This window comes from Anomalospiza imberbis, chromosome 6 (genome assembly GCF_031753505.1).
Source record: "Anomalospiza imberbis isolate Cuckoo-Finch-1a 21T00152 chromosome 6, ASM3175350v1, whole genome shotgun sequence".
In the NCBI taxonomy this organism is placed as follows: Eukaryota; Metazoa; Chordata; class Aves; order Passeriformes; family Viduidae; genus Anomalospiza; species Anomalospiza imberbis.
The window spans coordinates 7302161-7325776 of NC_089686.1; the positions used below are offsets into that span (position 1 = coordinate 7302161).

At 45.6% G+C, this 23616-nt stretch overlaps 1 protein-coding gene and 1 long non-coding RNA gene across 10 annotated transcripts in view; one reads left to right on the forward strand and one right to left on the reverse strand.

The window, feature by feature from the left end:
- The first annotated feature begins 10 nt into the window (after positions 1-10).
- ZBTB1 (zinc finger and BTB domain containing 1) overlaps positions 11-23616 on the forward strand; it is a 26100-nt gene continuing 2494 nt past the window's right edge. The window contains exons 1-2 of one of the 7 annotated variants that reach the window (XR_010999717.1): positions 11-375; positions 11837-23355. Coding sequence is in view for 1 of the 7 variants with exons in the window: in XM_068192185.1 (XP_068048286.1) it covers positions 11857-13748 (1892 nt within the window). In the remaining 6 variants the exon portion in view is untranslated. The other 6 variants (XR_010999718.1, XR_010999715.1, XM_068192185.1 and 3 more) reach the window with 6 other exon arrangements.
- The window catches only part of LOC137475176 (uncharacterized), a 26033-nt gene continuing 8067 nt past the window's right edge, over positions 5651-23616 (reverse strand). Inside the window, exons 2-4 of one of the 3 annotated variants that reach the window (XR_010999723.1) lie at positions 8090-9261; positions 7292-7469; positions 5651-7070 (exon numbers count right to left, since the gene is read on the reverse strand). This is a non-coding gene — a long non-coding RNA (uncharacterized lncRNA). Of the gene's footprint in view, positions 7071-7291; positions 9262-23616 lie in introns of all 3 variants that reach the window. The other 2 variants (XR_010999722.1, XR_010999721.1) reach the window with 2 other exon arrangements.

The following is a 23616-nucleotide window of genomic DNA, read 5'->3' on the forward strand; positions in this document are numbered from 1 at the left end:
TTTTCCATTGCCTTATGTTTTGTTTCTTCGATTTTAAATATAAAGCTAACAGGACCCAGGGACCATCTTTCCCTCCTGTGTTTGCGCAGCAGCAGAATTGAGAGATCATGGAGCTATAATCTTGCTGCTCCTATAAATATTAGTAGCCACTTTTCTTCCCTAAAAGAGGTTGGCAGTAGGTGGCTCAAGGTTTTGTACTCTGTTTTGGGTTATTTAACATATTTATTAACCTGCGTACAGAGCGAGTCGCTATTTGCAGATGGCATGTTATTTATTTAAATGATTAATTATTTACATGTTATTTAGATTGACTCTGGTCCAAAGAGGACTTTGAAGAGCTTCAGAGAAACCAGAGCCAAACTGATGAAAGCAGTGGTGAGGAATGAAATGTGGTGTTTTGCTGTAAAGCACAGGCAATGATATCACTCACAGCTAATACAAAGTGACACAGTCTGTGCTGGTGGGTCAGAAAGACATCAGGACATAATCACAGCTCTCTCCATGGGTGTTTCTCTTCCCTCCTCCTCTGTGGTCAGAAAATAATAATTTAAAAAAAAAAGTAAATTGGAAAGGTAAGTGTGGTGGGAGGGCAGTAAGAGAACGGTGGTGATGAGAAAGGGGGACAGCCTTGAGCCTCACTGGAGGTGGCAGGAGCTCCCGGTGTGATGCACATGGGACAGAGCAAAAGGCTGCACAAGCCCCTGATGGATGCTCCTGGCTTGTGCTGCCTTGAGGTGTGTAAAGAGGTGGGGAGAAAAAGACTCTTGAACCGTAAGAAAAGCAACTTTTCAGTGTGATTTGAAAACCACGACTCTGTTGGCTTATGGAGGCCGTTTATTTAACTTCCTATAAAACAGGAAAACCTACAAAGTAGCTGTAATGTGGGGGTCCCTCCATCTTCTGTGGGAGCTGGTGTCTTACAGCCACAGAGGTTTTTTTTTTCCCTTGGCACTGCTATGTACCCCTGAGACAAGGCTGAAGCAGAGTGAGAGGGGAAACGGGGATTTTTTAGACACATTCTGAAAGACATTTTGAAAGCTCCGCTTTTATTCTGTAGTGGTTAGAAAATCCCCAGACAGACCCAGAAGGAAGGGCTGATCCTCCATTTGGAAACTAGGATTGTGTTAGTTGGGTTTGTCCTGTTTGCTTACACAGAGGAGGGATGCCTCAGGAAAACCTTCAGGGTCGCTGAAGCAGGGATGGATACTGGTACATTTTAACATTGTGGCATTTTACTTTGTTGCCTTTTTTGTTTCTTTTGCCATTTTCAAATTTATAATAATCATAGCAAAACGAAGAGATTTTAAGTTTGCCCCTTTGGCTTGTCAGATACTTAGAAGGATCTCAGTTGCAGCAACATAAAAACAATGGTATCTCCAGAAAGTGAATGATGGAGCTGTGCGGATTAAACACTTACAATGCTTGTGCTGAAGGACAAATGTCACTCTAGGGGTGGAAAAGTCAAGTGGCAAGACCTGGAGGAAAGCCTGACCTGGCTTATGTTTTCTCTCAGATCTGCGGCAGATAGCAGGGGGGGCCGGAAATCCCACTTACTCACATGGGATCGTTCCGGAGAAGCTGGATGTTGTCAGACAGGAGGGGTCCAGACACTGGTGGGAAGAGGGCCTGGAACAGCTCCTGGAAGGATGAAAAAAAGCGCTGTTCTCGGGATCTGTGACGGAGCGTGGCGGTGGCTGCCAGCCCTGTGCTCCTGCATCACCGTGAAGCTCCAGGAGGGAGGGCGGAGGTATTAACGTGTGAAATTGCAGCGAGAAGGAAATACTTCCTCACGCAGCTTGCGGTGGTTTTCTCGCAGTTGAGCTGTCCCACGCGGGGGCCGTGGGGCTGCGGTACAACACTCCATCGCCGGACACCCACACGGGTGACCGGAGCCTCCCCGTTAGCACCGGCCACGGCTGCTTCTGGGGGAAAGCGGAGACTGCCGGTTCCCTGCGGCGAGCCCGGGTGCGCGGGGAAGGGGCGGACTGCGGGGCCCGGGAGAACAGCGAGGCGGGACAGCCCGGCCGAGGGGTCCCGGTGGGCGCCCGCCGGCGAGCGCTGCCCCGCCGCGGCTCCGGGGGGCTCCGCCGGAGGACGGGGAGGAGCCGGGCTGAGGGGGCTCCGGCAGCGCCAGCCCGCGCCGCGCCGCGTCCCCGGCGGCATGGGAGGAGAGCGGAGCGCGGCAGGGAGCCGCCCGCCGGGCCCCGGCATTGGCGGCGGCGCAGCAGCGCTGGCAGCGGCGGCGCCGGGAGCCGCGGCCGCCGAGGGGAGGGGTCCGGCTCCGTGCGGTCGCGGCGGAGCCGGCGCTGCGGCAGCGGCAGCGCGGCGGGGCGGAAGTCCTTTGTTGCAGCCGCGGCGGCAGCGGCAGCAGCAGCAGCGGCGGGAGCGGCGCGGGCACAGCTCCCCGTCGGCGGCCGCCGCTTCTCCCCGAGCCGCGGTAAGCGGGGCCCGGGGGCCGCCGCCGGGACCCGGGGAGGAGGAGGCGGGAGGCGGCCGCAGCTCCGCCGGCGGCGGGAGGTGGGAAGTGCCGAGCGGCGGCGTGGCCCGGCGCGGCCCGCCATAGTGGCGGCGGCGCTGCCAGGTAGGGGCTTTCCAGCCGCGGCCGGTCCCTGGCCGGCGGCCGGAGCGGTGACCTTGCGCCCGGCGGCCGGGCAGGGCACGGCGCGGAGCGGAGCGGCGCCGCGGGGACTGCGCGGGGGCTGAGCGGCGGCGCCGCGGCGGCGGGTCCGGCTCCGGCTCGCTCTTTCCCTCCCTCCTGCCCTCCCTCCTTCTCTCCAGGGGTCGCGCCGGGCGCGCCCCACCTGCGGGGCGGGGGTCGGGGGGGGATGCCGCGCTGGAGAGCGAGAAGCGGCCTAGGGAGGTGCAGGGGCGAGAGGCGGGGAAGGGAAGGGAAGGGAAGGGCACCGCGCCGCCCGCGTGGCTCCGGGGCTCGAAGTCGCGGTAAACATCTCGAGTGCCGCTATCGCGCCTAGCCCCGGCCCCCGCCGTGGGTCCCGCCGCTTCTCTTCCTTTTGTCTTCACAAAATAAACGCCCCAAAACTTCGAGTGAGTTGCGGCGGTTTAGCGAAAAGCGGAGCGGAGCTGCAGCCCGGAGGGAACGCTCCACCCTGCCAGGCGGGAGACTTGGGTTTCACTCGGGGCTGGCAGTGCGCTGGATCGCCGTGGAGGCGGCTGGAAAGGAAGGGGAATACTTTTGTCACATAAAAACAAGCCCTATGCCGCTCTGGGAGCGGTGTCGAAAGTCTCGTTCTTCAAAGGACTCCTCTTTTCTGCTGGGATAGAAAGGTAGTTGAAGAGAGTAGAGAAAATGGGACTAAAAACGCTGTGAGTTTGGGGCTGGGGTTTTATTCCTCTCCTTTTTTCGGGATTTTTGTAACTCAGTTTCTCAAGTTTTTCTCCTGTTTCAGCTGATACAGGAGTGTTGGTTCCTCTTGACACGTAGGCGTTGGTAAACGGGTAGCATGGCTTGGACGCTGCTTAATATTTGGGTGTTTACTGCTAGGTTGTCGCTTGCATTATTTCCCTCTCACTCGAGTATCGCAAGGTAGAGCACGCACTGCAAAACTATCCGGGGTTGCAACAGTGCGGTGTTCCTTAGGCATTTAATTACACTAAACAAACATTTCTTTAATTAAAGGTGTTTGTTTAGCATTCCTCATTACAGCTCTTGGAAAAACCCACAGAGCAGCCGTGAACAGGGGGATGCGGGCTTCTCGTTTTTGCCGAATTACAAGTTAAGCTTTCATGGCCAGCGGAGGAGAGGCGGGAGAGGCGTTGGGACCATATGGCCGTGGGGAAAACCGGCCAAACGCGAGCGGTTGCAGAGATTTTCCTAGGCAGCAACAGCAAAGCGAGTTGACAAGATTGTGGAGAGATTTTTGGATGACTGGCCAGAAAACCTACGGCGTAACAAGTAGTATTAGCTGCGCTCTGCTGATGTTTGAGGTAGCAGGGAACCAGCACCCACTGGGGGGGTTGGATGCAGGTAATGAAGATGTGGGTTGGTGCTGTGTGGGAAGCTCAGAGAAGTAATAGAAGCCACTTCTTCCTAGTAGCCAGAAAGTTTTGTGTGGAATAAGATCACAGACTTAACAGATGCTTCAGCTCTGCTTGCACAAGTCTTCATCAGACTCACCCACTGTTGTCACTGGCACAGGAATTAGCAGCGATTACATTGGGAGCGCTCATGCCAACCAGGGATTTGGGTTTTTAGATGCTTTCTTACTTGAATGTCAGTGGCTGCTTCTTTCACAGATTTCTGTTCTTGCTGACAGTGGAAAGCCCTGAAAATCCAGGATGGACAATGCTGCAGTAGCTATTTACCTGCTGGCTGGAAATAGAATAGCTGCTCAGAACTGAGATAGTGAAAGTTTCCTGATAAAAGCCCGGTGTCCTTTCTCTTAGTTGTTACAGCTGGGCCTCTTCCTAGAGTTGTTCTGGACCTACACACATGCAGAGTGAGAAGCCATATGTTCATTTTTCAGTTTGGGCAGTGGTTCTCCAGCAGTTGGGTTATTCAGCCCTGCCTTTGCTTGGGAATGGTAAACACCCTCACCCAAAGAGCTCTGCTGTGGACACAGTGTGTGGGCACAACAGCTGACATAATTTGCATGAGAACCATTTATATCTTCAAATTGGTCTGGTAATTTTTCATTTGTGCACACAGTGTCACTGCAAAACTCCAGAATTTACTGGCTGTTGCTTTTTCTCTCCCATATTAGACCTATTTCATTGGATGGAAACCTAGTAGCTTTATTTTTATTTTTAGTATGCTGAAAGTAAAATGTGAAACATTTAAGACCAGGAAGAGTCAAGAAAACCTGTAGTCTGATCTGTGTGTCACAAGTTACTGTGCTTTGTTCATGTGCATCCAGCAACTTGTTACATTGAAGTGCAACCTGTATTTAGCTAAGGATCCTTTCCTGGAAGGCACCTGTGACTTCATTTGAGGGTCTCAAGACGTGGTTAAACCACCAAGATGCCTCCAGAAGTTGAAAGTTGGTGAAACTCAGAGAGCCGAGATGAAAAGGCTCACCTTTCTGCTGCAAAACATAAATTGGGTGTCATAGTTTTTTCCCCCACTAATTGTTTCTTTTAAACATATCATTACCATGTTGCCTGACAACTGTAAAGGTGCCAGATAAAAGATAACTGTGACTTTCTAGAGTCAACCTTTGTGGCTAGCAACTTACTTTAAAGGACTGCATAAAGTCTCTCTAGGACTTTTACTCCCTAGATCTGATCTAAAGTTGTTTGAAGTTGAGATGGGGCTTTAGCAAGAATTCAGTTTTCTACTTTTTTTCTCTCAAGCTGTATTCCTTGTTTTTTGAGGAGTGTTCTGACCTAAGACCATGCAATGTATCTTAACTAATTTTCAGTTAGCAGCTGAGAAGCATTACTTGCTAAAATTTGATGTCTGTTTCTCATTTGTGGGCATGGATGCTGAATCAGCAGAGAACTGCTGGCTGAGCAGTGGAGAACAGGGCATCCAGGAGCTCTGACAGCTCATGCTGGAGGCTTTGGAGCGTCTTCCCTTGCCCTGGTTCAAGTGCCATGAAACTTGTTCCTGTACGTTGTGCAGGAGTCTGTTTAAAATGAGTTGCTTCAGCCATTGGGATGTATCTGAAGATACAAGTGTATCTGCCTCTTGGAATCATCTCCCCAGCTGGCATGCCTGAAAGGCAGGTGATTGGAAAAGCTGGGAGAAGAGGATAAATTATACCTTTAGTCCTTCATAGTCTGGATAATGGAGCTTAATTACATTTTCCCCGGCAGTACATGGAATTCCCATAGCTGTTTTAATTTCTGATCAAGGCTATGCTTGCAATGCAAACTGATGCATACTCGCTGTTGAGGTGGATGATTGTCACCTGGCCCCAAGTTCTTTGCTATTTTTTCAGTGATTGTGTAAACTGAGGCACGCAGAGCAATCTCCATGGCTTCCTATTGAGTATATGTAGGTAAAAGTTGCAGCCTGTCGACAGCTCTGTGGTCAGTGCAGTAGCAGAACACAAAAACTTCTTGGGCATTGTGTGGAGAATTTATACATGTTCTATAGGATTTTCTTCAGCATGTCAAGGCTGTCATTTAGGAATCCAGGCTTTTTGGTAGGTCTGACCCACAAGGGCAAAATTAGGGGGAAGAGTTCTTGGGAACCCACACCAGGGTGGGGTGTGGAGACAGACGGCGGTGGGAGATTTGTTTTCTGATCCTCGTGCGCTTGTTTTTTGGATAACTGGGCGTTGTTTGCTTGAGGTTTTCCAGTCTCATTTTCTATTAGCACCAAATTCTCCGCTCATTTATTACACTTTTGTCCAGCCTGTTCTTGGTTTCCAAAGAAAACGAGCCAGTAACTAAGCATGTAAGCGCTATGTTTCTGCCTGCTCAGCAGTGGAAATGCTGGGTTTTGAAAACCACCTACTAATTTTAGGAGCCAAAAGGCTCCTGAATTCTGAACTTTGTGGTATGTCTGTTTTAAAGACAGAGAAGTTAGCAAAACAACTTCACTACTTCTTTGCGTGAGGACTTTAACTTCTTTTGTTTTAAACCATCTCAGAAAACTTTCGAGTGTGAGGAAATGATGGCATGGAGCTGTAGTAAATACCTGATTTTTCTTGTTAGCAGACTTAAAAACAACATAATTGGTTAGTATAGTAGTGCAACTTAACCTTGTTCATGGTCACATCTGAATAGTATCTAAGTGGTGCTTCAAAAGAAAAGTCTGGTGTTAGACAAGTAGTTTGAATCAAAGCTTGGCTGTGTAAAAATAAATATTTACTAGGGAAATAAAATGCATATGCTGACTTGGAGTTTGAAAATCAGAGTGGAAATACCCAAGTCAAATACCTTCAGTTTTCATTTTCATATCAGATGCTTTTCTAGCACATTTTTTCAACCTCTGCATCATTCAGGATTGCTTCCAACGTGGCCTCTGCTGCATTGTTCTACCACACAGAACAATCACTGCTGAAGATGGGTTCCTTGTGGACTTGTGGGGTTGGTGCCTCCAGGATTTGGATGCTTCTCAAAGTGTGCTAGTCCACTGGGCAAGTGGCTGGTGATTCTCCTCTCTTTGAAAAAGAGGATCAGAAATAATTAAAATCTTTGGATTGACAAATTCACCTCTATGGAGCTTTAATTTTCCAAGATATTCGGTGTTTAATACCTACAGAGGATAGCTCCCACTGGCCTCAGTTGCCACCAGTGGTGTTTACCTGTGTGATAAATTGGACATCCAAAGAATGCAAGCCAGGCTTATTAAAAACAACCAGAACAGAAAGGTTGAAATTACTTGTCCTGGCATTGACAGCAGTGGAATGATGTTCTCCAAGCAGTGTTCATTGCTGTGAGATTCTCCTTTTTGTCCCACACTTCTCATTCACTTCAGATCCTCCAAATATTTGGCCAAATGAGCAGGGGTCTTGTCTTGTAGTGCTCAGATCCAGGCTTGGACAGATCCAGAGGATGTGCTGAGTAAGGGCAATTTTGGTAAGAGGGATGGAAGAATATACTTCGATATATGCATAATATATGTGTATACCTTGAACTTTCTGTAAAAAGACCTGTTTTCATTCTAATAACTATTTTTTTCCTCTAAAGCAAACTTCAAAAATAGTTTGCAGTACTGATCCACCCACATGAGTGATAAATGCAGATTGCTGCCATTTTAGCAATTAAAGTAACAAAGTAATGATAAATTACCATTTTCTGAGAGCTTGCTCTTGTTGGGAAGGAGTTTGTCAGCAAGTCTGTCATGGTTGTTGATGGCAAAGGGATGGCAGGATTGGGAATTTGTGGTGCAGTTCCTGCTCTGAAGGCATGAATGCTGCAATTGTTTTCCACCTATTCCCTGGAAAGAGCTGTTCTGTGTTTTTTACCCCTTCTGTCCTTGGTCCTGCATCCTGGCTCTTCCCAGCCCCTTGCCTGAGTGGCTTCTTCCCTCCAATGTTTAGACCCTCATTGCACCCACTTTTAATTCCCATTGCTGCTTCCTAATCCCAGTGCCCTTCTCTTGGCACAGCACCATGCTCCCAGCCTGCCCTTTTCTTCTCTCCAGATTTCCAGAGGTTTTCCATCACATCCTTCTTACATTTCCCAATCTCCCTGTGTTTTCCCTGCATCCCCTCCTGGCTCTGGCTCTCCCTCTGTCAGAACTGGGCATCTTCTCCATCTGCTACCACAAGGGAAGCTGAGACCCCGTGGCGAGTCGTGCTGTGGAGCAGTCTCCAGGAGGCTTTGCTATCAGCTGTGACATTGTGGAGGTGGCACATAGAATCATGGAATGGTATGGTTTGGAAGGGATCTTTAAATGCCATCTCGTCCAACCCCCCTGCAATGAGCAGGGATATCAACAAAATCAGGTTGCTCAGAGCCCAATCTAGCGTGGCCTTGAGTGTTTCCAGGGATGGGCCATCCACCACCTCTCTGGGTAACCTGTGCCAGGGTCTCAACACCCTCATAATAAAAAATTTCTTCCCTCTATCTGAATGAACCCTTTTGTAGTTTAAAACCATGGCAGAGCTCTGTGCAAAAGGGGATTTCACTGGGGATGGCTCAGGCAGGCCCTTGTTTACTAAGCAGCCGCAAGAGGATGAAATGTTCTCTGCCAGGCTGTAATCAGAAGTTTCAATAACTAACAAAAGTCTTAAGTGTGAATAAACTGATAATTTGTATCTTCTCCCCCTGAAGCATATATTTTGTCCAAATTCAGGCAGATTTTTATATTGTGACAACATATATAAGACATAATGCTTTCCTCCACACAAAGTGTCTCCTCAAAGATTTTGGAAGAGAAACTTTTAATTTCTAAATTAAAAAATAATAATCTTCATACACGAAAGCTTTTTCTTAGCCTCATTTTTGGAACCGTTTTGGCTGAGTTTTTCTGTGGAGGAGTGGAAAAAAAAGTAATCAGTCCAAGGTTTCAGAAGGAAAGTTTAGCCATTGCTGGTTGAAATATGTCGAAGTTTTAAGTAGCCCGACACAGGCTCTTGTGGTGGGAAGTTACATCCAGCAGGTTAATACAGCATCCATCGGGAGGGTGCCAGGACTTTCATTAACATAAACAACCTCATACACTCTGTTTTAATACCTACATGTAGTACTACGGTGGTAGAGACCAAGTACATGTCAAATCCAAAACCTTGCCATCCTGCTCAAGCAGCCTCATGCTCCACCCTTTTTTCCCCTGAGTGGTGGCATTGCCAGTGGGTCATTGTTGCACGTCAGGATCCACATGCTGGAAGCTTTGCAGGAGTTCATCTGTCAAAAGGAGAAATATCTTTTACCATTTTCAAAGAAGAAGACTTGAAAAAGGCGAGTTTGTGTGCTGTCACTCGTTGTTCCCGTCGTCTGGAAACGACCCCATCTGCAGGTGGCTGCGGATAGTTTGTGACCACCTGTTTTGTACAGGCTTGCTGTTTGTATTGCTCTTTTTCTATTGGAGGACACAGTGGAGTATATCTAGTGTAAAAAAACCACAATTAAATAAAACATTTTGAACTTGCCACTTTATGAGGATGGGGAAGTTAACATGAGCTGTCCTGCCTTTTCTTGTCGTGTTGGCAGCTCACGCCAAGAGGCCAGTGGTGCGTCCATGGCATCATCTCGTTTTCTCATTGGTTTTCACTCTTAGAATGTGGAAGTTGAAGTTAATTCTTTATCATTATGCAGCTGCCATTCTTAATATAATAGATTGAGTTACGTTTAAGCATCTAATGAATTGCCTCAAATCCAAAACACGTTACCACTTGGAAGAATATGAAGTGCACTTTTATTATTACTTGATGTTAAGAGCTTTGCTGTTCTTCACAGAAACATCTGAAATCACCCAGTGACACAGATGATAATCAGTTTCTGTTGAAAAGACGGGGAGTTGTTTCAGAGGTTCTCCTATTTTCAAAGCTACTGCCTTGCAAGTTAGTAAAAAAAGAGACATGAATTCCATGCAAGGAGTTGCATTTCTGCAGTGGACATCACTGGGCCAGACCAATCTGAGAATTATTATGGCAGGGTGCTAGCCTGGAGTTCTGGGTGTGGAGGGTTGGGTTGAGAGGAGAGGAGCAGCTGCCATTCAGATGCTCGTTGTCACTGTAGTTCAACCCAAATCTCAAGGTTCCTGTTGCCAGACAAGATCTTGTGCTGGGGGTGATCCATAGGAACTGCTGTGTGAGTTGGCAGTAGGGAATATTACTGGGTGGGGTGAGCATTTTCTTTTCTCGAGAACTTGGGAGCCTTTCTGCTGTGGCAGTCCTTTGTGGAATGAAGAACGGGGACTTAATTCTAGGTTTGCTGCTTAACAAGCCAGGCAGCGCCTCTGACTTGTGAATTCAACACTAATTGTGGAATTTAATTTCTCTACCCATTTTTCCCCCTAGGATATGTAAGCTGTTAGGAAAAGAAGAAAAATGGAGCATTTGTGTGTGTATTGTGTTTAAATTTTGGGCAATTGAAAAGAGTGGTTGCAAATCCATCCATGCATTTCATTGAGTCATAAAATGCCCTTTAGTGTATATTAGTTGTACTTCATTTGCACGAACCTTATACAGTTACTTGCATTGTTTGCAATAACCTTTCAAAATATTAAGAATCCTCATTACTGCTTTATGTTTTTCATTTCAGTTAGGGTATCCTTTATACCCTCTTCTGGTTCCTCACCCCCTCAGCCTGTGCAATTATAACAGCTTATTTGTATCAGTAAAGGTTTTCCAAAGTGAGTGGTGACTAGATGTTGGCCACACTTGGTGAAGTTTGTCTTTAATCAAACACACACCTCCTGTATACACTGCACTTCTTCTGGATATTTTTTGTTAACATGAACCATGATGTTTTCTTCCTCTTTTCTCGAGGATGAGTTAGTCCTTCCACATAGAGAACCCTCAGCACTGGCAGACCAGTCTTTGCTGAGGCTTCATTTCACCGTGGCTCCACCTCTGGCTTGTTGGCTCTCTCAGTTCTCCATTGCTGAGTTTTTCTTTGTCCGATTTCCCATCTACGTGTTTTGGTTACATTACAGTGCTCTGAACGAGTGGTTTTGAGAGCAGTTGGAGGCACGGCGTGCACCACTTCCTGCCTGTGCAGTCCCTGTGGCTGTCACGCAGCTCGCCTGGTCACCATCTGCAGCTCTGGGCTCGAACGTGGGACGTGCCACCACAGCCAGGCTGCCCTCTGCTTCTGAGAAGGCGTTTGAGTTTGCAGTTCCTGGTTTGCAGGATGCCTTGCAGAGAAGGTTGAGATGGTCCCTCAGCTGCCACAAAGAGCAAAATGAGTGGAGTAACTTGTGTGGGTGCTCTGTTGTCTCTTAATTTCCTTTAATAGGGAGGGAAAGACCAGTTTGAGCCTGGCCTGGTTTCCAGTGTGTGTTGCATCATGTGCCCGTTGGACTGACAGGTAAAAAGGCAAGTTGAGACTGAAGAGTGGTTTCTGACAGCCAGCTTACCTTGTATAGGTGTTGTCCTGGGGCCATCTTACAGAAGTCTACCCTGTGAAGTTTTTGAAGTTCTGTATTCAGAATTCATATCTGAAAACCTTGGCTGTAGGACTTGGAGATATATTTGCTAATTCATATTCTAGCAGCTCTAATTGACATGTGTGCTGGTTATGTTTATTAGTTTACTAGTCTTGTAAGTCTAGTGGTGAGCACATGGAATTATGGATGTTTTCACTGGCATCAATATTCGTAAGTAGTTACCAGCAGAGATCTCCAGACAGGAAGCTGTACTGCAGACTGTCAGAATAGGAAGATCTAGAAAGAAAAGAGATGGCAGTTCCTCCCTACATTGAAGTAGGCTTTGGGTTTTGTGCTCGTGATTTAACAGATACCTTTTTCTTTATGCAGGGCTGTAATCGAAGTACAAGATGGCAAAAACCAGCCATAGCAACTATGTCCTTCAGCAGCTAAACAAGCAAAGAGAGTGGGGCTTTCTGTGCGACTGCTGCATCGCTATCGATGATATTTATTTTCAAGCACATAAAGCAGTCCTTGCTGCCTGCAGCGCCTATTTTAGGATGTTTTTTATGAACCATCAAAACACTACAGCCCAGCTGAATCTAAGCAACATGAAGATTAGCGCTGAATGCTTTGATCTTATTTTACAGTTTATGTATTTAGGAAAAATTATGACAGCCCCTGCCAATTTCGAGCAATTTAAAGTGGCCATGAACTATTTACAGCTATATAACGTACCTGAGTGTCTAGAAGATATACAGGACACAGACTCGTCTAGTTTAAAATGTTCATCTCCTGCTTCTAGCACCCAGACTAGTAAAATGATATTTGGTGTGAGAATGTATGAAGACGCACTTGCTAGAAATGGCAGCGAAGCAAACAGGTGGGGCATGGAGCCACCAAGTTCAACGGTAAATACATCCCATAACAAAGAGCCTGAGGAAGAAACTTTGCACCTCAACAGCTTCCCCGAGCAACTGTTTGATGTCTGCAAAAAAAGCACCACGTCCAAATTCTCTCACACGAAAGAGCGCGTGTCACACTCTCGCCGGTTTGGAAGGAGCTTCACCTGCGACAGCTGCGGGTTTAGTTTTAGCTGTGAAAAGCTACTGGATGAGCACGTGTTAACATGCACCAACAGGCATTCCTACCAAAGTGCCAGGTACTACAGCGCTGAGAAAATAGACTTTAGTGAAAAGAACTCTACTTCTAAAATGATCTCCACACAAACAGAAAAATACAAGGGGGACTTGAACCATGCTGCGGACGATTCATCGTCTCCCGTGTCAAACATCGCAAGCAGAAAAAGCAGCACTGTTGCCTCTGAGACCTCAGGTGAAGAAGGAAGTAGAGCCTCTGAGAGGAAGAGGATTATCATCAAGGTGGAGCCAGAGGACAATCCTACAGATGAGCTGAAGGATTTTAATATTATCAAGGTGGCAGATAAAGACTGCAATGAGTCTTCTGAGAATGATGACCTAGATGATGAACAGGAAGAGCCGCTTTACAGATACTACGTCGAGGAAGAGATGAGAGAGAAGAGAAATGCTCGGAAGACTCTAAAGCCTCGTTTATCCATGGATGAGGATGAAAGAAAGTGTTTGAAAAGTCCACGGCACCTTAACAGCAAGGCTTCTTCAGTGCAGGAAGACATGGAGAATGCTCCCTGTGAACTTTGTGGGCTAACAATCACTGAGGAAGATCTGTCCTCTCATTATTTATCCAAACACATAGAAAATATATGTGCTTGTGGCAAGTGTGGTCAAATACTGGTCAAAGGCAAGCAGCTACAGGATCATGCACAGACCTGTGGAGAACCCCAGGATCTGACCATGAACGGGATCAGAAATTCTGAGGAGAAAATGGACTTGGAAGAAAACCCCGAGGAGCAGTCAGAAATAAGGGACATGATGTTTGCAGAGATGCTAGAGGACTTCAGGGACAGTCACTTCCAAATGAACAGCCTTCAAAAAAACCAGTTATACAAGCATTCTGCCTGTCCTTTCCGATGCCCTAATTGCGGCCAGCGTTTTGATTCTGAAAACCTAGTGGTTGAACATATGTCAAACTGCCTGGAGCAAGATCTGTTCAAGAACTCCATGTTGGAAGAGAACGAGAGGGATCACAGACGTAAGCATTTCTGCAACCTTTGCGGGAAAGGATTTTATCAGCGTTGCCACTTGCGGGAACACTATACCGTTCATACCAAGGAAAAACAGTTTGTTTGTCAGACATGTGGGAAGCAGTTCTTAAGAGAGCGCCAGTTGCGGCTCCACAATGATATGCACAAAGGCATGGCCAGGTATGTCTGTTCCATTTGTGATCAAGGAAACTTCCGAAAACATGACCATGTACGGCATATGATATCTCACTTATCAGCTGGAGAGACTATATGCCAGGTCTGCTTTCAGATATTCCCAAATAATGAGCAACTGGAGCAGCACAGGGATGTTCATCTGTATACATGTGGAGTATGTGGAGCAAAATTTAATTTGAGGAAAGATATGAGATCTCACTATAATGCCAAGCATTTGAAAAGAACATAAGCATAAACATACTGTTAAAGCATTAAGTTGGCAGCAGAGAGAACACCAAAGCAAAGCATAAGTATAGTAAAAAAATTTGAAAAGGAAAAAAAAATTGAAAATAAGTCTCTTTTTTATTATTTTTTAAGACCCTCCTAACCATAGGTGTCTATTTAGGCTCATTAAGTATAAAGCTTTGAAAAGCATCATGTGTTTAATTATTACATTTTCACTGTTTCCTAATACCAGTTTCTGTTCTTAATTTTATTGTTTTACTACGTAGATATACAAATCATTATTTTTAAACTGTAGATTAAAAGCACAATGTTACCCCTTCACTGACTGCTATTAAACAGTTCTCGGATCCATGTCCGTAAGATGAGTGCTTTAATATTTCCATGTGTTGTTTCTTCATGTGAAAATTTTAGATGCCAGCAATTAATGTGCAAGAGCATAATTGTTCGTAATCCCCAAATTAATTTTCAAAATTAAAAAAAAAAAACAACTAAACTAAACCCAAACCAACAATGCCAAGAAATAATCCTTTGGGCTCTGACTCTGCTGCAGGGGCAGAGCTGGCTGTCCTGGTCCCCAGCTTCTTGGCTTTGTTGGAAGGTGCTTCCCAGGGGTGAGAGCTCAGAGGCTCAGTTAACCCTCGCAGGCTCGGGCTGCTGTGCACAAGGGGGAAGGGAATTAATGCCTCTCGGGGTAACTGAGGGGTTCCAGCACAGTGGTCGATTTCCTGATGGGAAGTCCTAGCAGAGCTGTTCAACTGATGTTGGCCTTTCTTTCACTGTCTGTACCTCTGGGGGTATATTTAACCTGCTTATCCTAACATACAAAGAAGGAGTGGCTGTGGTGGGTTGCTAGGAATGCAGTATGGCCATGTGCACTGAACACTGCATTTTCAGCCTAGCTGTGAACTGTGCCTTGCTGCTTGTGTTGGAAAGTTAAAAGCAGGGTGAGTGTGGAGATACTCCCATTGCTTGGGACCTTAAGGTTTTTTTGCTTCTGTTTTCATGATACTTTATGAATGTTCTGTTTTTCAGCAAGAATATAACAAGAAAAGACTGCAGAGTTTGCTTAATAAATGTAAAGATATTTTATGCCTTTTCAGATTTCTTTCTGATTCTAGAAGAGCCCTAATCTGTGCAGCTTGTCTCTTAATTTAATTGAATTTAAAAATCCTAAGTACCAGCTGACACCAATTCAGTGAGGCACTTTGGCCTTTGAGAGAGCAACTGGCTTTGACTCTTAGGCACCAGCTGTCAAAACGTTTGTTAAGTGTGTGATTTGTGATGGGGTAGAGGAAAGGATCCTAATACATAATTGTGGAGAAAACAATTAAAAAAATAAAACCTAGTTGTACTTTCTCCCAGCAGATCTCAAAAGAGGGCAGTAATTCTATTTCCCGCTGAGCTATGGAAGGAGGAAAGTAATGTAGATCAGCAATTAAGGCAGTTGGATTAGATGATCATTGCAGGTCCCTTCCAGCTGAAATGTTGTATCACCTCATGTGCCAGGGGTGAGGTTGAGAATAGGAGCCAAGAGCTGATGGTCTAGTCCAGGGCTTTCATGTGCTTGTTTCTGTCACAGTTGAGTTTCATTCCTAGTTTCTTGGGGATTATGAAGGGTATCGAGTTTTAATTTTAGACTATTCAGAGGAGTGAATATACAATTCAGAATCTCCAGCTGTTGAAAGTAGTGTGAGTTGCCTTGCATTTATTCCGTTTCAAATGTGCATTAGGATTTCTCTTGGTTGGCAGAAGTGTGCATTTCTGCAGTGATGGAGAAGGCTCCCCCACCAGCCCTTGGTCCTGAGCCAGCAGCTGCTCTGAGGCACCAGCTGCTTTGGGTGCAGTTTAGTGGGCTTTTAGTGTTCTGCTTTAACTGCTCAGTCCTTTGTTTTCTTGTACCATGCTGAAGTCAACCCAGTCCTCAATAGCACTGGGGCCAAAAGAGCACAGGCATGAATACACTCCAGCACTCCAGAGCTGGGGGCTTCATCTACTGCACGCAGTGATTCTCTGACATGCAGGTTATCCCTCACAGCATCAGCTGGATTGGGAAGAGCAGTCAAGGGGAGTGAAGGAGAACTGGAGAGCACTGGGGGAGCTGGCACTGGAGCCACTGGTCTCGTGGCACTGGGGGAGCTGGCACTGGAGCTACTGGTCTCGTGGCACTGGAGGAGTGGGAAGACCAAGTGGGAGAAGAGATCCTAAATGGGAGGGAGTGGCAAAGGCAGGCAGGCAGGATTAGAGCTGTGCAGTGGGAAGCAAATCCCAAAGGTGGCATGGAGGGGGTGGCTGGAGGAGTGGATAAAATGTCCCGGCTGTGAGACCGGAGTGAGGATGACTCAGCTTGGCTGGGGAGCTGTGGGCCTGAGCCATGAGCTCACGAACGCGGGGTGCGTACCAAGCACGGCCAGCCCCGCTGCCCGCAGCGCTGCGGGGACACAGCACAGCCCAGATTAAAGACCTTGTTGAAAAGCAGGAGGTGACCTCTGCCATGGAGGGGATCAGTCCTGAATTCAGTGAAGGGCTAAGGGTGATTTATAGAGCCTCCTGCTCAGGATCCGGAGCCTTTGTTTAGGGCCTATTGGTCTGAACTTGACCCAAAAATGTTTCTTAAAAAATGTGACTTCCTAGTGTAAGTAGACCTGTCAACTCAGAAGTTAAATGGAGAAACTGGGAATGATGGTATTTACATGTACTGTCTAACTTTATAAACACCCTGAATACCTCTGTTTTTCAATTAAGCTGTGTTGCAGTAGCCTTTCAAAGTAAAGTTTGTTAAACCTTTCCAACTGCACTTGAATTCATGTTTTTTCCTGTTCTAGGGAAACAAAACCCAGTGCCTTGGAGTTCACATGTATGAAAGTCCATGCTAAGGCTCACAAAGAGCATGAATTGCACTGCAGGGAAGCTTAAAAGTGGATCTACTTACAAGTAGGCAGAAAAAATTAGAATGACTGAAGTAGCCTGAGAAGTGACCAAGGGGAGTATAGGAGAACATAAACAAGTCAGCCTGGCTTGCAAGTAGATGGGTATTTAAATAGATGAGTATTTGAGATGACATGTAAAAGCGTGCAGGGGAACAGCATGGGACTGTAAGAGAAAAGGCCTGGAGTGACAGAGGAATTTGGCTGCTGTGAAAGGGGAGAAGGTCTGGGTGCTGAGGCAGCCTGGGGCTGGACACTCCTGAATGTTCTCCCCAGAATGGGACAACATCTGCAGGAGAGTGAAATGATGGTGTTTCAGTGCTCCTACCATACAGAAATGATTTAATGTGGAGACAGAACAAAAACAGACATGAAAAAAAAATGAGCAGCAGTTACCCTAGAAGTTTTGCTGTTACTTGAAAGATCATGAAGGGGAAGCAAAAATATTTTATTTAAGAGGTCTTTTCCTCTAATTTGTACTTTTCTGTTGCCATAACATTGTTCCTTTCTGTCTCCTTAGTGAATGTTAGAGTGTAAAAGCACTTAAGGATCTTTAAAACTGGAGGTGTAAGCTTTGCACAAGGCATAGCCAGAAAGAAAAAGATTTGCTGGATGCCATAAGTTATATTTTTAAGTGATTTGCTATTCTTATTTTTGGAGGACCTCTCTGTGTTCTGTTGTTTTTCTCATTTTGGCAGTGCTATGGGCTGCAATCCTGAGAATTTATAAGTGGCCAGCCTAGCTCTTAGCTTTCAAGATTTACTGAAAGTTAAAAAAGGGAATTCATGAAAACCCAGTATGAGCTTTAAAACACCACAAAAGCTATTGAGCTTCTTTTTCAGTTTCAGAGGAGATGTTTAAAATGTTAATATATATATATATACTTGTAAATGTTTCCTGCTTACTTGTTAGTTCAAAGAATATTTACATTTGTGTATAATGATATTTGTAGCCAACAGGTCTGTGGAGAAATCTTGATTTCAATAAATAGAGTATCATGGAATTCTAAGAATTTATGCTTTAATTAGGGGATTTCTCTATGTAATACTTTCAGTTGGTGTAAAACATATAATTCAGCGTATTTTTTATTCAAAGCTGTAGACAGAAAATATATTGCCCTGGAGAATGTATTAAAAATACATTGTTATAAAAGTGAATAGTTTGACTGCACGATTGTATTTGAATACTCTAGTGCTAAACCATCAAGAGTGTCAGAGCTATTGGTGAGGACACGAATTTGCTCCTGGAGGCTGTGCCACCTTGAGCCCTGGCAGCCCTTTACTTCTCCCCATTAGTTTCAGCTCTCCTCTCCCCTGTGTGCCACCCTCTCCATTGTCAAAAAGCACGTACCTATGTAGCTGCACAACGAAGTGACTCAAACAACGGGCTTTTTTCTATTCCCTGTGGGGCTGGTTTTTGGCTGGATCCGTTCCCTGCTGGGCTTCCCTCTCCATCTCTGTGTCAGATCTTGTGCAAGCACAATGGAAGGGGTGGCACGAGAGGAGGAATGAGTGGCTGGGAGGGGGCTCCTTTGCTTGAACGAGCTCTACCAGAACTCGGAGCATGTCCCGAATTTATCTCGGTCTCTGTCTCCCCCAAGCATCCTCGGGGAAGCTGAACTCTTACATTCATCTCCTATTTCCTGATAAGGAAAAAGGCAGCCCAGCCTCTTACAAATGAGACACATCTCTGCTATCTGCCCTCTTCGTGAGAACTGGAAATCTTCCTGCATTCAGCTCATCCCACAAATATGCTCTGGAGCTTTCTTAGTGTTTCTTGAAGCAAACTGGGTAGTGCTCTGCACCACTGGGTTTGTGTGGTTGGCCTGGCCCGAGGCCAGGAATGAGCTGGGCCCCTTGTCTGGCCAAACACCAGGAATGGCTCCCACCTTCCTCTGACCTTCCTGCCCTCCAGCTGTGGGCCCAGATGCAGCTGTGGAGCTCCTCTGTTGCCCTGTGCCCCTCACTGCTTTCCACAGTAAGGGGAGACAGTCATCTCATTTTGGCCTAATGCCGAAAGCTTGGGGTAATTTCATGTGTAAGTTAAGCTGATGCTGGCAGTGTCTGTTACTATCCCTGTGTGCTTCTGACTTTCAAGTGCTTCTCATGCTCAGAGGGTTAAAAATCAAATCTTCTGACTTCCCTAATTCTCAGCTGGTTTGATGCTTGTCGCAGACTTAAAGACCTACAAGATGAAGCATGACTAATTTGACTTTATAAAGTCTGCTGAAGGCTAGAAATTAGGAACATGTTTTCAAAAGCTGACATTTTTGTAGTTCTCAGCTATAAACCAGTTTTCTGTATTTTCTTCCAACTTCCAAAAAACTCCTAAAATACTGCTGTGCGGTGTATTCTTGAGACATGTGAGTAGGCTGAAATTTTGTAGGGGAAAGATGCCAAAAATCAGGACACATTTTATAAATTAAGTGTCTTTTGCTACTTTTACAGTCACTTCCACAATTCTGGAATTAATTGTGATTTTATTTTTTAATGCAGAAAGACAAATCTTAATTTGTAACAGGGCAGTAGAGCTCATGACTCAGGAATCACTTCATCATAACTATAAATATTCAGCCCTGAAACAAACAGCCCGTGTTCCTTTTCATGTACTTGAATGGCCAGTGACAGCTTCATAGGAGAAATGCTATCAGAGCTTTATTTGGATTATTTTTGCCCTGAAATATCTTGTAGGGTGGGGATTTTTTTGTTAATTTAAGAAAACAACACTGTGCATCATGCTTTTAGAGAAATGGTTTTCAGTAATTCACAAAGATTCCTTGTGTAAGAGTGGTGGAAAATACACTTTTAAAGTTTCATATTAATGTATTAAAGGGAACATAACAGAACTGTGAGATGAGAAATTCTCAGATGGTCCAAGGCCAGGCTTTGACTGTCTCTTTTGTGTAGCCAGCCTGGCATAACTCACTCCAGCAACCCTGAGGTTCAGACGTGGTCAGGATCTTTGATTCTCTTGCAAGAAAATGAAAAGGTTTAATCCTTTCCTGTGCCTTCTGGCATACTAAAAACCATAGTAAATCTTCCTGCAGCTACAACCACAAAAACAATGCTGCATGTAGAATTTCCGGTGGGAGAAAAAAAAAATAAATGGTTAAGAACTTCCCTCTCTGACAAAGTTCTGCTGCCATTTATTGTTTTTACTTAAACTCATGTGATTTGCATCAGTGAGATTTTGGGGTGAACTTGGTTTGCAAATAAGACATGACTTCAGATAAGTATGTCTTGTAGTTCTGTAGACATCCCCAGACTCCTGACGGGGAATGAGTGCATCCCTTATCGGCCTCTAAATCCTGGAAGCTGTGTAGATTGTAGGAAATCCACTGGAAATCAGGACTGTTGTAAATCCTTAGTTTCTCAATTTGTCTGTCAGGCAAAGTGCCACCAGTGTCAGCAATTGCCAAGGCCTCTGCAGCAGCTGCATTGCCAAAACAAAAGATGCAAAAATCAGTCTTTCCTCCCTCTTTTCCCCCATCTCCCCTGATGACAAGGTTGCTATTTTAGCAATGCATCCTTTTGGCTCTTTTATTTGCCTTCTGTTTTTTGAAAAGGAGGATTTGCTTTCTTCCTGTGTTAAAACAATTATTAGGGCTAAGAAGTTGTTCTTTTTAGTAGTTCTCACATGTTCAGTTGAACCTACACAACTCTCAGTAATACCTGTTCTCTCCTTTTTAGGTAACCACCCCACTACATTGCAGGTGGTCACCAGAGGGACTTCTGCTTCTGACTCCCCAGAAAATGAAAGGGAAAAATAACATATTGTCCTTCTCTCCATGGCAAAAAGGCCCAAAGACCATGAAAGTTTGTGGAAATGCAGATAGGCTGGCTAAAAATAGAGTTTGCTGAATACCATAAATTGCTTTTGGTTTTGGCAGCAGACACGCCAGACTTCTGGTATCAGTTACACTCCTCTTACAGAAGTCGTTGTTAGGGCTTTTATTTAGGATGCTAGAGATGGTGCCCTGGTTTTTAACCTGCCTGTGGGTTTCCTACTGGTACCTACTGGTAGAGTCCCAGCTTGCAAATTACGGAGGTTCTGGTTTCTAGCCATTGGTTATTGAATTGCTTAGAATAAATCAGAAACATTTTAAGAGACAAAATCTAATGTATCCCTCCTTTGGGAAAAGGATAGATACAGTAATATTGTAGGAAGAGGAAATACAGGGTAGGATCCCTTGGAACTGATGAAGAAATTGTCTTAGTATTCCCACAGCCCAGGAGAGAGCTCAGATGTCTGAGCTATGTTATTATCAGGTGAATTAAATAGAAGTTGTGTACACTTACATATGCTATAAAATATGACACTTAATACTCTGCATGCCTGGAAGTCTGAGGGTTAGCCCCACCTAGTCTGCTTTCAGATGGATTGTGTTTCACTTAGATTTTACTGGCCATTGCTGACACGGTCAGTTCTGCCAGAAAAGACAAAGGTCCTGATGTACAGTTACTTAAAAACTGGAAAATAACTCAGTCAAGACACAAGAGATTTTACAGTAATTGTTACAGTTCTTTCAGCTTTAGTTTTTTGTGCAAAGAGTTAAATAGTTCAAAGGCAGTTTCCTCTGGAGAATGTTTATTTGATCAAGTTCAGTGTGGCTTAGACCCCAAATAGAAATACCAACTTCAAACAGAGCACTGGTATGAGAGAAGGAATAGTCTGTGGCCTTCCAGACCTCACAAGCTATGTTGGTTTGTTAGACAGAGTCAAAACAAAGATGTCCCTTAGAACAGATATACATTAACTCAGTGTATTTCACACACCACATCTTTAATTTCCCATCTACTTCTCTCCCTGGTCCTTTGGGCTGTGACAAGGTCATGAGATCCTGGATGAATTACAGTCTCCTCAGTGAAAAGCATATATGGTGGGATTGGGCCATCCAAGCTACTTAGATTGTTAGAGAACCTTACAGGAGCTACTGCTCCTGTTTACTAAGTCTGAAGTAATACATCCTTTGGATTTTGGAACAGTGCTTATCTCTGCTTCTTGGTTCCCTTTACATTGCAGGAAGCAGGGTGAGGAAGAACCCAGTGGGTGCTTCTCTTAGATGGAGCCTGGAAGATCTCGTTGGCTGAGGCATGTTGTTGTTTTGTTTCTTTGGGTCCTTAGCTGGCTGAATCTTCAGACTTCTAATAAATGCACTAAGCCTTGAAAAAGCATTATTAATGCATGATGAGATACACCAAGTTCAGCCACTGAACACAAGAGTGGAACCCATGCAGATGCTGTTAGTGCAGGAACCTGGTATCGGGCCAAATCTGGAGAGCCATCTTTGATCTGTCTCCAGATCCTCCTTTTATTTGTAAACATCCAGCTAATCACAGACTTCCTCTGACTTTGATGAAGTGGAAGGAGCCGCATCCTCTGTAAGCTCTGGGAAGGGCTGGAATTCTGCAGAGGCTCAGGATGCGGGGCTGGGGGTTCCGGCGCCATCTGGTGGCTCGCTGGGAACGCGCGTGTCCCTGTTTCCCTGTTCCCAGCGCTGGAATGCTCCGGTTTGCTGCGAGGAGGGCGAAGCAGATCCTCCCGCGGCTCTGCATCCCCAAACAGCTTCTGTGCTTAGGGCAGCTGGGCGATTGCAGTCTGCGAGATGGGCACGACGTTTTATCTCTCATCTCCCTTCCTGTGGGTTACAGGCTCTCGGCAGTGCCGGCAGCTCCGCGTGTGCTACGCCCCACCCCACCACAGCTGGCACTGATTAGCAGTGTTTCTGCTGGCTCATCGGAAAAATGTGATTTAATAGTCACAGGCAGCCCACCTTCCCGCACTCAGAGGTGGTCCCACACAGCACAGCCGATGTATTTCAGGGAGGTGGTGGAATGAAGCTCAGTCGTGAGCGTGAGTTGTCCATGATTTGGAAATGACAGATTTTGGACTGCAAAGTGCAGGCCGGCATGGTAATGAATAGCAGTGGCAAACACTGATGTCACCTGGGGAAAAACAGTGCTCACATGCATACTGTACTTAGAACACTTTCCCCCCTCCTTTGTTAGTTTACAAAAAAAAAAAAAAGTACTTCCTGATTCTGAGCTAGTCATGTAAGAGTTACTTTGTATTAACAGCACTAGTCTAGTCCAGTGAATTCCCCTCCAAGATTTTAAGAATGTGGTAGGCAGACATATGGCCTTGGTGCCAGAACCAGCAGTACTTTGAAGGTAGCAGTTGCCCAAGACGTGTTTTCCCTGTTCACATTGCCCTCATGGCACAAAACAAAAGCCTTTTGTCCCAGCTGGCCTTTTTGCCCACCTTAAGTATGTGACATGGCACAGAGGGCAGATAAAATACCAGACAAGCCTGGGCCTGGCACATGCAGTGAGTGAGGGCCTGGCCACGGTGCACACCGAGGTGTGGAGCATCACTCGAGGCTTTCCTCTCAAAGGTGTGCCAGGAAACTCAGCCCTGAGCTGGCCTTGGGGATGCTTTGACAGGTAAGTAATGCAAAGAGCTGCTAAACCTGGCTTCATGTGCAGCCTCTGCAGTGTAGACACGACCACTTGGGCCAGGGCTGCCACAGTCTCTTAGAAACACCAAGTGTAAATTATCCAGAAATGGCACAATCATATACTTTATACAATATGATTCACATATCCAGAGAAAGAAGTCAGTGTGCAAAAAAAACCCCAACAACCCTGAGGATTGTCCTCAAATGTTACAACCATGCATTTCCAGTTTCTTGATTGTTCCTCTTG